Source organism: Leuresthes tenuis, unplaced genomic scaffold (genome assembly GCF_036924035.1).
Source record: "Leuresthes tenuis unplaced genomic scaffold, fLeuTen1.0.hap1 SCAF_18, whole genome shotgun sequence".
Taxonomy (NCBI): Eukaryota; Metazoa; Chordata; class Actinopteri; order Atheriniformes; family Atherinopsidae; genus Leuresthes; species Leuresthes tenuis.
Window position 1 is genome coordinate 32,722,906 of NW_027325372.1, and position 17,090 is coordinate 32,739,995.

Consider the following 17,090-nt stretch of genomic DNA (forward strand, 5'->3'; position numbering starts at 1 on the left):
TACCCCCTTTATCTGTGTTTACCCCGTTTATCTGTGTTTACCCCGTTTGTCTGTGTTTACCCCGTTTATCTGTGTTTACCCCGTTTATCTGTATTTACCCCGTTTATCTGTGTTTACCCCGTTTATCTGTGTTTACCCCGTTTATCTGTGTTTACCCCGTTTATCTGTGTTTACCCCATTTGTCTGTGTTTACCCCGTTTATCTGTGTTTACCCCGTTTATCTGTGTTTACCCCGTTTGTCTGTGTTTACCCCCTTTATCTGTGTTTACCCCGTTTATCTGTGTTTACCCCGTTTGTCTGTGTTTACCCCATTTGTCTGTGTTTACCCCATTTGTCTGTGTTTACCCCATTTGTCTGTGTTTACCCCCTTTATCTGTGTTTACCCCGTTTGTCTGTGTTTACCCCGTTTATCTGTGTTTACCCCGTTTATCTGTGTTTACCCCATTTGTCTGTGTTTACCCCGTTTATCTGTGTTTACCCCATTTGTCTGTGTTTACCCCGTTTATCTGTGTTTACCCCGTTTATCTGTGTTTACCCCGTTTATCTGTGTTTACTCCGTTTATCTGTGTTTACCCCGTTTATCTGTGTTTACCCCATTTGTCTGTGTTTACCCCGTTTGTCTGTGTTTACCCCATTTGTCTGTGTTTACCCCGTTTATCTGTGTTTACCCCGTTTATCTGTGTTTACCCCATTTATCGGTGTTTACCCCCTTTATCTGTGTTTACCCCGTTTATCTGTGTTTACCCCGTTTGTCTGTGTTTATCCCGTGTATCTGTGTTTACCCTGTTTGTCTGTGTTTACCCCATTTACCTGTGTTTACCCCGTTTGTCTGTGTTTACCCCATTTATCTGTGTTTACCCCGTTTATCTGTGTTTACCCCGTTTGTCTGTGTTTACCCCGTTTGTCTGTGTTTACCCCGTGTATCTGTGTTTACTCCGTTTATCTGTGTTTACCCCGTTTATCTGTGTTTATCCCATTTGTCTGTGTTTACCCCGTTTGTCTGTGTTTACCCCATTTGTCTGTGTTTACCCCGTTTATCTGTGTTTACCCCGTTTATCTGTGTTTACCCCATTTATCGGTGTTTACCCCCTTTATCTGTGTTTACCCCGTTTATCTGTGTTTACCCCGTTTGTCTGTGTTTACCCCGTGTATCTGTGTTTACCCTGTTTGTCTGTGTTTACCCCATTTACCTGTGTTTACCCCGTTTGTCTGTGTTTACCCCATTTATCTGTGTTTACCCCGTTTATCTGTGTTTACCCCGTTTGTCTGTGTTTACCCCATTTGTCTGTGTTTACCCCGTTTATCTGTGTTTACCCCATTTATCTGTGTTTACCCCGTTTATCTGTGTTTACCCCATTTATCTGTGTTTACCCCGTTTATCTGTGTTTACCCCATTTATCTGTGTTTACCCCGTTTATCTGTGTTTACCCCGTTTATCTGTGTTTACCCCGTTTATCTGTGTTTACCCCATTTATCTGTGTTTACCCCGTTTATCTGTGTTTACCCCGTTTATCTGTGTTTACCCCGTTTATCTGTGTTTACCCCGTTTATCTGTGTTTACCCCCTTTATCTGTGTTTACCCCCTTTATCTGTGTTTACCCCGTTTATCTGTGTTTACCCCATTTATCTGTGTTTACCCCGTTTGTCTGTGTTTACCCCGTTTTATCTGTGTTTACCCCGTTTATCTGTGTTTACCCCATTTATCTGTGTTTACCCCGTTTATCTGTGTTTACCCCATTTATCTGTGTTTACCCCGTTTATCTGTGTTTACCCCATTTATCTGTGTTTACCCCATTTATCTGTGTTTACCCCGTTTATCTGTGTTTACCCCGTTTATCTGTGTTTACCCCGTTTATCTGTGTTTACCCCGTTTATCTGTGTTTACCCCATTTATCGGTGTTTAACTTGTTCAAGTTGCCTTTCTTCTCTGGATCCATTCAAGGCTTCCCACCTTAATCAGCAGTCACTGTTTCCAACACAGTTACATCTTAAATGAATTTATTGCGACACAGATTTTCATACATTGTTGTCTTGTTTTCTTTCATGTACACTTCCTTTCTGACCTGGTTGTAGTTGCCACAGCAACAACATTTCTGACTGTTGTTGTTCATCTGTATTCAGCTGCCATCTGATTTAGCCGCCCACCTTCACTGATGTACTTAAATACACTTGTGCAGACATTTGAAAATGAACAAGAGCAGAGAGCTTTCAGAGTTGCACTAATTGCAAGCAAAGTTCTGCTATGTATGGATGACGTGGTGATGTGATCAAAACAAAGAAAACATGGGTGATTTATGAGTGAGTATTCCATCAATCCCGAGCTTCAGTTTCTGTGTTAACATTAACTGAGTGTGAGAAAAAAGAAATAAGCACTGTAGCAATGGAGACACGAATGTGAAGGGTGAAAAACTGAGAAAAAATTATTTTAAAACATATCATGGAAATTATTTTGATCACAGTGTGATGTGATGGAGGAGATCCTGAAAATGTAATGTAAAAGAAGGTAATCTGTCACATGCTGGGCCGTGATCATAATTTAGCTGGATTTTAAAAAATGTAGATTTTTTTTTCCGGTAGTTAAATGGACTTGTACTTGTATAGCGCTTTTCTAGTCTAGCTGACCACTCAAAGCGCTTCACTACATGCCGCATTCACCCCACTCACACACATTCATACAGCACGTCTTAAGATTCATAACTACATGCTTTTCTAATCATTCATACACATTCATACCCCCAATGATACACTGGGGGGGCAACGTGGGGTTCAGTGTCTTACCCAAGGACGCTTCGACATGTATCCTGAGGAAGCCAGAGTCGAACCACCGACCTTCCGATTGGTGGGCGACTGCTCTTCCTCCTGAGCTACAGCTGCCTACAATAGTTGTATTTGTTGTTTACAAAAGAATATTTGTATTACACCAGTAAAATTCTTGCAGTCACTATATAATTTGCTATATTAAAAGTGTTTGGAGGTTATCTTTAAAGAAAAACAACAATTGGTCTCATTTGTTTCTGAGAAATCAAATTATAATTAAAAAATGAACTTTATGCACTATGTTCAGCTGTATTTTAAGTCAAAATGATTTATGCTATTTCACATTCATTTACATTCAACAGTCCAAACTGTCAATTCACAGCTTGCTGCCCTGTGCATGATCAGGAAGCAGGATCGACTTACAGTCATGATTCTACGTGATTCATTGGTTTCTTTAGATTTTTTATGAACTTAGTTGGATTATGATTGGATTGAACTGGAATTTTTACTAATTGGACTGTATTTAAAGTGCCACGAGATGACTTTTGTTGTGAATTAGCACTAGATGAATAAACTAAGTTGAATTGAATTGAACGTTTTATTCATCAATATTTTCATTAATACACACAACACATGTTTTTTTTTACCTGTATTATCACAATCAAATGTTGTATCAAACATTTTCAAACTAGGCAGCCTCAAAAGTGTAACTCATCTGGGAACTCACGAGGTCCTCCATGTTCACAGAAATGAGGTTCTTTGCAGTCGGTTGGAGGGTGTCTCTTACAGTTATCGGTGTGAAGTCGTTACGGTGCTTCCTGCTTGGGTTTGGAGAATCCAGATTTTGAATGGTTAGAGTGGATTTTGGAGCACATGGGTGCTCAGAGACACACATATGACCTCTTGAGGTCTTAATCACTAAACAAGACTCCTCAGCAGTCAGTTTCAACTAAGGATGCCTTGAAAACTCAGAAAGAAGTCAAGTTGGTTTCTGTTAAAGCTCTTAGAATTGTCTGAATAGATTACCTCTATAGTTATGTTTTTTAAATTTGATCTTTTTGTATACATCAGCAGCTGTTGCCATGACCACAGATGAGGTGGAAAGTCACCAGAAGAAGCCAAAGCAGCAGGAGGAAGCTGGCCAGGATGTCAGGCCACCCTCTCCTGAGGATGAGCAGCTCCGCCCCCGAAACCGTAACTCTGCTGGTCGTGGTCTCTCACGCCTCTTTTCATCCTTCCTGAAAAGGCGTTCACAGTGTGAGAGTGAGGAGGGAGAGGGGGGTAATATGGAAGAAGAAGAAGCTAAAGCCCCAATCGCTGACCCTGAGCCTGAGTTGAGGATAGAGGGAGAGCTCGCCCTGGACCAGCACTCAGTCAGCAGTGCTGAGGCTCAGGTCAGACAATATCACTTATTGGTTTGCTAACATACCAAGAACTAGAATTTCTTGACATTACATTATTTAATTTAATGCTTTGTTGACAAACTACTTGATAATCTATGACATTTCCTGTTCAATTTGTGGATTTGGGATTTTGGATTTGGGGCAATAGGGGGGCTTTGCCAAGGTGGATCAGCTGCTTTCACATAAAAATAGCTCTCCTTTTGGCATGGCAAGCAATCATAACAGATGTAAAAGTTGCCAGAGGTATCACGAGGAAGCCCTTAGCCATCACATCACCCTCAGTAGTGCAAAAGAAATCCTTGAAAACCCTTTTAAAGAAAGGTTCACCTGCTGCAGATTAAACAGGAGCTGTTGCTCCTCCTCTTCAGTCCTGATGAATGTTTTGTTTGCTGGTTTAGAATCACACTATTCCTTTGTTACTCTGAATTTACACAGCTGATTATTTGTTTCTTTGCATATCTTCAAAGTTTCATGCTTTGGTAGCACTTTAGGTTTTGCTTATGTAAAACTTAGTTGCCTCATCAACAGCCTCCAGCCTCTTCATCCAATGTTTGAGTCCTCCTTACCATGGAACATGGTACAGCCCTGTACTGTTGTTAAATATTCCTGTCAGATGGTGTGTGTGTTTGTGTGTGTGTGTGTGTGTCTTCTCCCCTGCATTTGTGGGTATCAATACTCTTTCTTGGCTTCATGCAGTCCAAAAACATGCATGTTAGGTTAATTAATTATTAGTCTTTTTTTGTGCTTTTAATACAGTTCAGCCTGTCCTGTTATGTGAGAAGCTCCAAGAAATACAGGTGGAAATATGAGACCATGTCTGCAGCACACATACACTTACATAGGGTGATACAGCTAGGTAGGATAGCCGGATAAGACCAGGGGACTCATGTTTAAACAAAAATGTTACATATGCCAGTTTCCACACACGCCTGTATGGATGAAAATGAATGTGGCATGAGAGTGTGCAGGTAGAGCAGCACCCTGAAAATGATCAGGTTCAGGTTGTTTGGCTGCTTTCAGCTTCCAGCAGCAAACTACAAAGCACTGTTTCTTCAGAAATGTCATCAAGATGATGTTTCTGAACTATGTCTATGAAAAGTCAGAATTATGTAAGCGGATATTCTGTGACTCTGATAATGGAAAAGGACATAGTTTGACATGAGAGAACTAAAACCCACCTGGCAACATTTTTATACTGTGTTTATACATTGTTATACTAATAGCTACTACAGGGAAAATATTTTGTCTGAATTATGCTTAACTTTGCATAACTTAAAGTTCTGCTCACCGGACATTGAGCCTCTGACTGTGAACTGTACACCTTTTTAACTGCCCAGATGACAGGTAATAAACGCACAGAGGACAGCAGCACCATCAAAAACATCACCACCCGTGCCAACCAAAAGCCCTGGATGACTGAAGGAGTAAGTGAGATGCTAAAGGTTAGGAATTTAGCCTTTAAGTCTGAGGACAGCCAGAGCCAACCTGAACCGCGCCATCAGACTGACAAAGCATGCTCATGGCAAGAAAATCCAGGACTAATTCCATGATTCCACTAACACCAGGAACATGTGACAAGGCATTTGGGCTCTCACCAACTACACGATAGTCCAAATGGCATGTAGTGATGATACTGACTTCCTGAATGATCTGAATAACTTTTTTGGGAAGTTTGAGGCGCTAAACGGCACCCCTGCTGTGAAAGCTGTCCCCCGCCAGGATGAGAAGGCACTTTGCCTTGACACCTTGGACGTGTGGAGGTTGAAAAGCCCCCGGTCCAGACAACATTTTCGAACAGGTGCTGAGCTGGCTTGTGTTCAAACAGGCATTTTTAACACCTTGCTCTACCAAGCCAAAGTCCCAGCTTGCTTCGAGACGGCCTCTATCGTCCCAGTGTCGAAGAACCCCACCCCGACAGACCTCTGTCAGTGCATGTCGGAAGGAACACCTCCCTTGTCATCACCCTCAGCACAGGTTCTCCTCAGGGCTGTGTTCTGAGCCCCCTGCTGTTCATCCTGATGACACACAACTGGGTCCCCAGCTCTGCCACAAACCACATTGTGAAGTCTGCAGACGACACAACAGTGTTGGCCTCATCAGGGGCAACGATGACATGGCCTACAGAGAGGAGGTGGAGCAGGTGGTGGACGGGTCGAGGGAGAACAACCTGATCCTGAACGTAGACGAGACCAAAGAGATCGTCATCGACTTCAGGAAGAACCAGTCCAGCCTCACTCCTCTCCTCATCAACAACACGGCTGTGGAGGTGGTCAACAGCACTGAGTTTTTGGGGGTGTACATCACAGACACCTTCACCACATCACTGGTGAAGCGGGCACAGCAACGTCTGCACTTCCTGCGGCAAATGTGGAGATCCCATCTGCCCCCACCCATCCTCAGCACCTTCGACAGGAGCACCATAGAGAGTATCCTGACCGGCTGCATCTCTGAGTGGTGTGGAGGCTGCTGGGCCTCTGACTGGAGGAACGTGAAGATGGTGACGAGGACAGCAGAACATTGCATTATCTGTGATGCCTCACACTCCCACCAGAGACTGTTTACCCTGCTGGCCTCTGGGAAAAGGTTTGGGAGCATTCGGTGCAGGACCACCAGCTTCTGGAATAGCTTTGTCCCCCATGCCACCAGACTGTTAAACAGGAAATAACACTACCTCACTGCACAGATACTTCACTCATCACTTTGACCTCTGGTTTTCCTATTTATCTTCTGTTTATACATATTTTTAGGTTTTAAATTCTCTTATTTTTATTCAGTATAGCCTAAATTATGTACCAACCATACTTCTCAACATCGCCTGCTGCTGTTATTTTATTATCTTTATATCTTTATACATGCATCGAAATTTCATTCTGTAAGCTTGTAAATCTGAATGACAATAAAACCTGAGTCTCATTGAGTGTGTTATAAAGTTGTTGAATATAATTTCCCACAGCTGTCTGTGTCCTCTTATATTGCCACAACTACAAGCACAATCGCCAACTAACTGGACAGCTTTCTTTGATTTCGTGATTTGAACATCTTAATGAATACACAGCTGTCCAGCTGTGCAGAAGCATACATGACAGAAGGTGTGCAGACTCATCTAACCACAGAGGACCGGGACTCAGGCGTGGTTTCATACATGTGGCTCTTTTTCAGCATACGTACTTTTCAGACTTTCTGACTAAGTCTTCTTTCATCATGAAAGTTGCACAGTCGTTTATACATGAGGCCCCAGAAATGTAATAGAGGAGCCTCTGAGACAATCTGCTGCCAGAAAATCAGAAACAAACTCTGTATATCTATGCATAAAACTGGAGGATATTACTGCAACAAACTTCCACCCATTTGAAAAAAAAAGATGCATCTTCATATGTTGAGCACTGAACAGTCTGTATATCAGGCAGAGTTACAGACATGTGGAAATGAGGTGTTCAAGCATTGTAAAATGATAACATGTAACAGTAATGAATGCTCAGTGTAGTACAACTACAACTACAACATTTTTTTTAGAAACAGCATGATTGTTTTTTTAATTTTTTTTTTTTTTTAAATGAAAGTGGTAAATATTAGAATTCAGTATTTTAACTCTGGCACACAGCTCAATGAGGCATGCATCTATCCCCCAACTCACATAATTTGTCCTTTTGTTTGGGTCGAACATGCCCCGGCCTTCATAAGAGGCCTGAATTTAAAACTGAATTCCAGTTTTTACTTGGGGAAAATACAGTAGCTGTGGGCTTAAATGCATACTGGAACCACCAATGCCACTTGGCCAGTTTAACTTCAATATATGCACATTGTAGTCCATACAAAATCTGTCACAAGGACAATTTACTACAGAATGAAAGAATATGAGAGAATCTAGTATTGTGTTCTAAGTGACTGTGTTGGGCTCTACAGGTTGAAAAGAAAGAAGCTGAGGAGGAGAAAGGTGGAAAGGAACAGAAAAACAACGATGAGAGGGATGAGGAGGTTGTCCGGGGAGAAGAGGAGGAGAAAGAAAAAGAATCTAATCCTGCAGGAGTGGGGGGTGGAGAGAAGAAGGAGATGACAACAGAGAAGGAGACCAAACCTTCCAGAACTCCACGTCGACCAAAGACCATACAGATCAAAGTCACCCTGCTGGATGACATTCTGTATGAGTGTGAGTTGGATGTAAGAACATTTTTCATTACAATTCTTTATTTAACAGATCAAGAGTAAATGTCATTGAAAGTTATTTCTTACTTTGGGACGAATGAAGTATTATACAACTCCACTTGTAAATTCATTGATTTTTTTAAAAACATGTATCATTAGGATATAGATGAAAAACTTTTAACAACTTTTGTTTGGACTCATTGTTGAGCATTGTTGGTCCAGTTTCACCCACCGAGTCATGTGTGCCCACCCTGGATAATCCACCATCCCAGAGTCACCAGATGTGGAGCAGCTCACAGTGCAGGCTGCTGTCTCTGGGTCTTTTTAATGTTTTGCAGTGTTTAATCTGTAGTGCAGACATGCTATAATAATGTTGACAGAGACCACAGAAGGACACTTGTGTTGTTCAGTGCAGCTAAATGAATACAGACACACTTTTCAGTCTCTGTTTATCTGAGAGAGCACCGTGTCACGCTCAAACGCTGCAACGCCAATGGTCAGGAGAGCTTTACTTTCTCCATCCATTAAGGACATTTGTGAGATCATCTTTATGTTGAAGAACCAGTGTATCTGCTTTTTCATGTTCAACATGTTGTAAAAGCAATTATGTTGGTGATGACTGGTCCATGGCATCGCAAGATCAATTTCTAATTCTTCATCGTCTTGTTCTCTTTATGTTTGTATATGTATTAGAAACATGCCAAAGGCCAGGAGCTGTTCATGAAGGTGTGTGACCATCTCAACTTGTTGGAGAAAGACTACTATGGCCTGTCTATCTGGGAGACACCCACTATGAAGGTGAGCTTAATCATTATTGGCACTTGGTGGTATTTACCTTATGGTTCCTTATTCAGTATTCTATGAAGAAGAAAAAAGATGTTCAGTTATTGTAAATGCTAACATTAAGCTGTGTCCTTGGTGCTAAAGCAGTTCAGTATTTGATAATAAATGGCTCAATTTATTTGATCAGACTTGGATGGACCTGACCAAAGAGATCCACAGGCAGTCACGAGGTGAGCCTGACCACAGATACACCCCTGCTCTCTTTTCTAATAAGTTCTTATTAGATATTTACTTAATCCATCATGACCCTCTTTTCCTTCTTAAGGAACTAACTACAATTTCACTTTCAATGTGAAATTCTATCCACCTGACCCAGCCCAGCTGTCAGAAGACATTACAAGGTACTGTATGCATACCCATGCTTCTGTCTACAACCTAAAACCAAATGTGCTGTATAAAACCTCAGTATGTAAATAATATTAGTGTTGATTTTAACATTGTATTTGTTAGGTTCATGACTGTGCGGAGCAAAAACCATAACCCTAACCCATGGAAGCTTCTAAGTTTACTGCAAATGAACACAAATGCTGTCTATAAGATGTGAGTTAGGTTTCGAGATGCCTGAGGCAGACGGGGTCAGGGGTGACTGGGGGAGGGAAGGTTTGTTTTTATTCAATACTCTGCACCTTCTCTTCCTTCATGCACTCAACAGTCCGGTTGAGATTTTTCACGTGGATCGAACAACTTTTACTGAGAAATCTTCTTTAGTGTTCTAAGTTTCATATGAAAACATTAATTTATTGAAGACGACTAATTAGAACAAATATACTATTCGTGAAGTTAGTTCTTGAAAAAGGTTCAGTTGTAAAACACATCAAATGTATAAAATGATGTATGAATCAAGCTTAATTTGGAATATGCAGAAGAGTTTGAACAAGTTGTGGTTGACTAGATAATCATTTATTGGCCAATTATCATTTATATTAGCATTGGAGCCTCACTTCGAGCTAACTGACCAGCAGCCCTTAGTTTTAACTTTGATTTGTAGTTACACATCTTTTTCTTTATCTTTAAACCAAACTCACAGTCTTCTTCAGGAGAGTTCTATATGTATTACGTGTGATTTGTGCTTGTACTTTGCAGGTACTACCTGTGTCTTCAGCTGCGAAAGGACATCCTCCAGGGTCGCCTTCCCTGTTCTTTCGTCACCCTGGCTCTCCTCGGCTCCTACGCCTTGCAGTCAGAGCTTGGCGAGTATGACCCTGAGGTGCATGGCAACGAATATGCTAGGGAGATGAAAATGGCCCAAGGCCAGACAAAGGAGCTAGAGGACAAAATGATGGAGCTGCATCGTACTTATAGGTCAGAACATTGTCTTAGACTACCTGTAGTGGAACAGGTTTTCGGTTCCTTAACTTATTAGCTAAATAAAGTTATCAAAATGTTATTAAAGATACAGTATATGTTTGCATAAGTCTCTCCTTGTGTGATGTCATGGCAGGTCAATGAGTCCAGCCCAGGCAGACCTGATGTTCCTGGAAAATGCCAAGAAACTCTCCATGTACGGAGTAGATCTCCACCAGGCAAAGGTGAGCTCTGTAAAGTTTAAGTCCTAACTGTTATCTTTTTTTTTTTAACCATTCTTTGTAAGCCTTTCCAGTTTTTCAATAGGTTGTATTTAGATTTTTTACTTAAAGTTTCAATATATAGTAAAACCTAATACAGCCACAAAGAAATGCTTCCTATTTGGAGCAATCGTGAGAAATGTTCTCACCGGAGTTCCCTGTGTGCCTCGTTCGTCGACCGCACGCATACAGCACAAAGCCTTTGTTTTCAGTGCTGCTGTGGCCACCTGTGTCTGTGCAAGTCTTGGCTGGAGTGAGCAACTTTACATTTTCGCCTCTATTGTATAATATTCCTCCTTCATTTAGAAATACAAAGAGAGAGTTCAAATACAGTCACATGAAAAAGAAAGTACACCCCTTTCACTTGCATGGCATTGCATATCAGGACATAAGCCGTTACCAAGTCTTAAAATTTGGTAAATGCAACCTCAATTGACTAGCAACAACACATGACAGATCACACTGCGTCATTATTTACGGAACAAAAACTGAGAAGAAACAGAGAATCCATCCATCATCTGCCGCTTATCCGAGGGTCGGGTCGCGGGGGCAGCAGCTTGAGCAGAGAAACCCAGACGTCCCTGTCCCCGGCCACTTCCTCCAGCTCTTCCGGGGGAACCCCAAGGCGTTCCCAGGCCAGCCGAGAGACATAGTCTCTCCAACATGTCCTGGGTCTTCCCCGGGGTCTCCTCCCAGTGGGACGTGCCCGGAACATCTCACCAGGGAGGCGTCCAGGGGGCATCCTAACCAGATGCCCGAGCCACCTCATCTGACTCCTCTCAATGCGGAGGAGCAGCGGTTCTACTCCGAGCCCCTCCCGGAAGACTGAACTTCTCACCCTATTTCGGCTGCTTGTATTCGCGATCTTGTTCTTTCGGTCACTACCCACAACTCGTGACCATAGGTGAGGATGGGAACGTAGATTGACCAGTAAATAGAGCGCTTCGCCTTCTGGCTCAACTCCTTCTTCACAAGGACGGGTCGGTGCAGAGCCCGCAACACTGCAGACGCCGCACCGATCCGCCCGTCAATCTCACGTTCCATTCGTCCCTCACTCGTGAACAAGACCCCAAGATACTTGAATTCCTCCACTTGGGGAAGGATCTCATTCCCGACCCGGAGAGAGCATTCCACCCTCTTCCGGCTGAGAACCATAGTCTCGGATTTGGAGGCGCTGATTCTCATCCCAGCCGCTTTACACTTGGCTGCGAATTGCTCCAGTGAGATCTGAAGGTCACTGCCTGACGACGCTAACAGAACCACATCATCCGCAAAAAGCAGAGACCCGATTCTGAGGTCGCCAAATCGGACACCCTCAACGCCCTGGCTCCGCCTAGAAATTCTGTTCATAAAAGTTAGAAACAGAATCGGTGACAAAGGGCAGCCCTGACGGAGTCCAACTCTCACCGGAAACGGTATCCGACTTACTGCCGGCAATGCGGACCAAACTCTGACACCGGTCATACAGAGACCGAACGGCCCCTATCAAGGGGTCCGACACTCCATATTCCCGGAGCACCCCCCACAGGACTCCACGAGGGGCACGGTCGAATGGTAAATGGTAAATGGTAAATGGACTTGTACTTGTATAGCGCTTTTCTAGTCTAGCTGACCACTCAAAGCGCTTCACTACATGCCGCATTCACCCCACTCACACACATTCATACAGCACGTCTTAAGATTCATAACTACATGCTTTTCTAATCATTCATACACATTCATACCCCCAATGATACACTGGGGGTTCAGTGTCGCTTCGACATGTATCCTGGGGAAGCCAGAGTCGAACCACCGACCTTCCGATTGGTGGGTGACTGCTCTTCCTCCTGAGCTGAGTATAGAGCTGGTCCACTGTTCCACGGCCAGGACGAAAGCCACACTGCACCTCCTGAATCCGAGGCTCGATTATCCGACGTATCCTCCTCTTCAGTATCCCCGAATAGACCTTACCAGGGTGGCTGAGGAGTGTGATACCCCTATAGTTGGAACACACCCTCCGGTCCCTCTTTTTAAAGAGAGGGACCACCACCCGATCTGCCAGTCCAGAGGCATTGTCCCCGATGTCCACGTGATGCTGCAGCCAAGACAGCCCTACAACATCCAGAGCCTTGAAAAACTCAAGACGGACATCATCCACCCCCGGGGCCTTGCCACGAGGAGCTTTTTGACCACCTCGGCAACCTCAGCCCCAGAAATGGGAGGCCCCGTCTCCGAGCTCTCCGACTCTGCCTCCTCCGAGCACGTGTTGGTAGGATTAAGGAGTTCCTTGAAGTATTTCCCCCACCGACTCACAACATCTCTAGTTGAGGTTAGCAAAGCCCCGTCCCCACCATACACAGTGTTGACTGTGAGCCGCTTCCCCCCCTGAGACGCCGGATGGTGGACCAAAATCTCTTCGAGGCCGTCCGGAAATCGTTCTCCATGGTCTCACCGAACTCCTCCCAGGCCCGAGTTTTTGCCTCAGCAACCGCCGAAGCCGCAGCCCGTTTGGCCTGCCGGTACCTATCAGCTGCTTCCAGGGTCCCACTGGCCAAAAAGGCCCGATAGGACTCCTTCTTCAGCTTGACGGCTTCCCTCACCACTGGTGTCCACCAGCGGGTTCGGGGGTTGCCGCCACGACAGGCACCGACCACCTTATGGCCACAGCTCCACTCCGATCAGCCGTCTCGGCAATGGAGTCACAGAACATGGCCAATCCCCCCGGGATATGGTTGAAGCTCTGCCGGAGGTGAGAGTTAAAGCTCCTCCTGACGGGGGATTCTGACAAACGCTCCCAGCAGACCCTCACAGTACGTTTGGGCCTGCCAGGTCTGATCGGCATCCTCTCTCACCAGCGGAGCCAACTCACCACCAGGTGGTGATCAGTTGACAGCTCTGCCCCTCTCATCACCCGAGTGTCCAGGACATACGGCCGCAAGTCCGAAGATACAACCACAAAGTCGATCATCGAACTGCGGCCAAGGGTGTCCTTGTGCCAAGTGCAGATATGGACACCCTTATACCTGAACATGGTGTTCGTTATGGACAGTCCATGACTGGCACAGAAGTCCAACAACATAACACCACTCTGATTCAGATCGGGGGGGGCCGTTCCTCTCAATCACACCCCTCCAGGTCTCACTGTCATTGCCCACGTGAGCATTGAAGTCCCCCAGCAGAACGAGGGAGTCTCCGGTAGGAGCATTCTCCAGTGCCTCCCCCAGGGACTCCAAAAAGGGTGGGTACTCTGAACTGTTGTTTGGCGCATAGGCAACAACAGTCAGGACCCGTCCCCCCACCCGAAGGCGGAGGGAGGCTACCCTCTCGTTCACTGGGGTAAACCCCAATGTACAGGCACACAGCCGGGGGGCAATAAGTATGCCCACACCTGCTCTGCGCCTCTCACCACGGGCAACTCCAGAGTGGAAGACAGTCCAACCCCTCTCAAGAGGACTGGTTCCAGAGCCCAAGCCGTGCGTCGAGGTGAGTCCGACTATATCTAGCCGGAACCGCTCAGCCTGTGTGTTTCACAGTGTCTGAAAAACTAAGTGAACCCTCCCTGCTTCCACAGGAACTAAGACGGTAAGTAGCAGCCAGGAGTTGCTGATCAAAGCTCTGATTAACTGATCATCAGTCAGTGTGAGCAGCTCTATAAAAGCAGAAGTTCTGTCAGTTTTCAGGTGTGTGTTAACACGATGCCAAGGAGGAAAGACACCAGCAATGATCTTAGAGAAGCAGCTGTTGCTGCCCATCAGTCTGGGAAGGGTTATAAGGCCATTTCCAGACTATCTGGAGTCCATCATTCTACAGAGAGAAAGATTATTCACAAGTGGAAAACATTCAGGACAGCTGTCAATCTTCCCAGGAGTGGACGTCCCAGCAAGGTCACCCCAAGGTGAAAAAGCCCAGAGCTACATCTCAGACTCTACAGGCCTCAGTTAGCATGCTAAAGGTTAAAGTTCACCTCAAGATGAAAAAGCCCAGAGCTACATCTCAGACTCTCCAGGCCTCAGTTAGCATGTTAAAGGTTAAAGTTCACCTCAAGATGAAAAAGCCCAGAGCTACATCTCAGACTCTACAGGCCTCAGTTAGCATGTTAAAGGTTAAAGGTCACCCCAAGATGAAAAAGCCCAGAGCTACATCTCAGACTCTACAGGCCTCAGTTAGCATGTTAAAGGTTAAAGTTCACCCCAAGGTTAGACTCATGCTCAGAGAAACTTTTAAAATCTCAACAGCGAGTCCACCATGAACTCCTCTGGATACCAAAGTATTCTAGAGTCAGATGTGAGGCCATCTGTCCCACAGCTAAAGCTGGGCTGAAACTGGCTCATCAACAGGACAATGATCCCAAACACAGCAGCAGATCTACAACAGAATGTGTGAAAAAGAAAAGAATCAAGGTGTTGCAATGGTCCAGTCAGATGCTACGTTGACACTGATGGTCTTAATAACCAATTCCAATTTTTTGCTTGTTCGCATTTTCTTCTTAGTCTTCTTGGAATAACAAGAATAATAATAATATTTACGATAATTATAAGCAGAATAAAAAGAAGAGGAAGAAACAGAAGAAGAAGAAACAAAAACTTGTGGCACAATGATTACATTTAGCTCAGTGGATCCAATTTTTAAAAAAATGAATCTTGAAAGACCAACAATCCATTTTCTATACCCGCATAATCCAATAACGGGTTGCGGGGGGGGGGCTATCCCAGCTGTCATTGGGCGAGAGGGAGTGTACACCCTGGACAGTTCCAGGTCCATCACAGGGCCACACAGAGACAAACAACCATGCACACTTACTCTCTCTCCAAAAGTCCATTTAGAATCACTAATTAACCTAACCAGCATGTTTCTGGATGGTGGGAGAAAGCAGGAGTACTATTAGAGAACCCACACAAGCACGTACAAACGCCACACAGAAAGGTCCCCCAGCCAGGATTCAAACCTCTTGCTGTGATGCGACAGTGCTAACCACCACACCACAATGCAGCCCTCATGCAAGAGAGTTGCGTTAATAAGTTAATCAGTCAGTCATGAAACGAAATGAAATTAGGGGCTGCACAGTGTGGTGGTGAGTTTCCAGCATATCTGCGACCCTGAATATCATGCAGTGAGGATGGAAAACTATTGATTTAAAATAGAATGGAATACAAAGAAAGAGAAGAAAAGAAATAGAGTCAAAATTAACAAATGCCTAGATCTGGTCTCAATACCTGTTGTCATCTGTTCAGGGTCGCTGCGGGCTGGATTCTTTCCTAGCTGTGATAGGGTGACAGGAGATTACATCCTGGACCAGTCACCCATCACAGGGATAAAAAAATGAATAATAAGAATATGACATGAAGTGAGAGGGTTAGTGTTATGTAATGACTTCCAGGGCCATGCAGTGACTGAGAAGCAACAATTCCTCAGATAAAGGTGGGTCTGAATGCAATTCAGTCTTATACTGCTGTATGAGGACAAATGTCAGCGATGAACAGCATTAAGTCAGTATTTTTAGTGCCATGAATTTGCTAGGCTGAACAGCAGGAAGACTTATCTAGTGAGATTTTCCATCAGAAATCAGGTCAATCTGTTTGCATAAGAACGGGGTTTTTAAGTAGTTAAAGGAGGAACTCTGCTGCCCCCTGTGGATAATTTGGAGCAGTACAAAGTAGCTACACTTCACATATGAAAGACATTTGAACATCTGGAAATATATAAACACATTGAGGTGACATGATTAGTAATTGGATTTATTATTGTTGTGTGTTGTCACAACGAGTAAGTTGTGAAACTGTTCCATCTCAGGCATGGAGATCCAAACGTTCTGGAAGTTACCGATTGATTCTTTGGTCAGTACCAGGTGGTGTTTCATTGACAGCTAGCACCAGCCCAAATGAACAGAGCCAAACAAGCAAATGCACTACAATTTCTCTCAACAGGCGAAACAGGACAGTCATCAAAACTCTTTAGGGATCCATGTATTGCCATTTAGACAATGGAAGACCTCAGATGTGATTTGTTCCTTCTGTAGACGTCTGGAAGCTCTATTGGAGCGTGATGGGAAAACACTCCTTTTTATTTACTGACTGCTTTGAAAGGTCATAGCTTCCTGAAATGTGCAGATCCTCTCAATCGCTGATGAAAAGCTTCTTTTTCTTCTGGTATGTCTGACAGGATCTAGATGGTGTTGACATCATGCTGGGCGTGTGCTCCAGTGGTCTGATGGTTTACAAAGACAAGTTGAGAATCAACCGTTTCCCCTGGCCTAAAGTCCTCAAGGTCTCATACAAGCGCAGCAGCTTCTTCATCAAAATACGTCCATCTGAGGTGGGCCAGCTATGAAGTCTGCGCTTCTTCAACTTTGCACTTATCCTTACCATTAATGAGACCATTTTTTATGTTTGTTTTGTGTTTT

At 44.2% G+C, this 17,090-nt stretch overlaps 1 protein-coding gene across 7 annotated transcripts in view; it reads left to right on the forward strand.

The window, feature by feature from the left end:
• The window catches only part of epb41a (erythrocyte membrane protein band 4.1a), a 92,991-nt gene that overhangs the window by 18,080 nt on the left and 57,821 nt on the right, over nt 1-17,090 (forward strand). For 6 of the 7 annotated variants that reach the window (XM_072370811.1, XM_072370813.1, XM_072370816.1 and 3 more), the window contains exons 2-9: nt 3,829-4,151; nt 8,064-8,318; nt 8,997-9,101; nt 9,274-9,316; nt 9,412-9,487; nt 10,230-10,448; nt 10,588-10,675; nt 16,850-17,002. In XM_072370811.1, the coding sequence (XP_072226912.1) occupies nt 3,840-4,151; nt 8,064-8,318; nt 8,997-9,101; nt 9,274-9,316; nt 9,412-9,487; nt 10,230-10,448; nt 10,588-10,675; nt 16,850-17,002 (1,251 nt within the window). In that variant the 5' untranslated portion in view covers nt 3,829-3,839. The remainder of the gene's footprint in view (nt 1-3,828; nt 4,152-8,063; nt 8,319-8,996; nt 9,102-9,273; nt 9,317-9,411; nt 9,488-10,229; nt 10,449-10,587; nt 10,676-16,849; nt 17,003-17,090) is intronic. The other variant, XM_072370812.1, reaches the window with a different exon arrangement.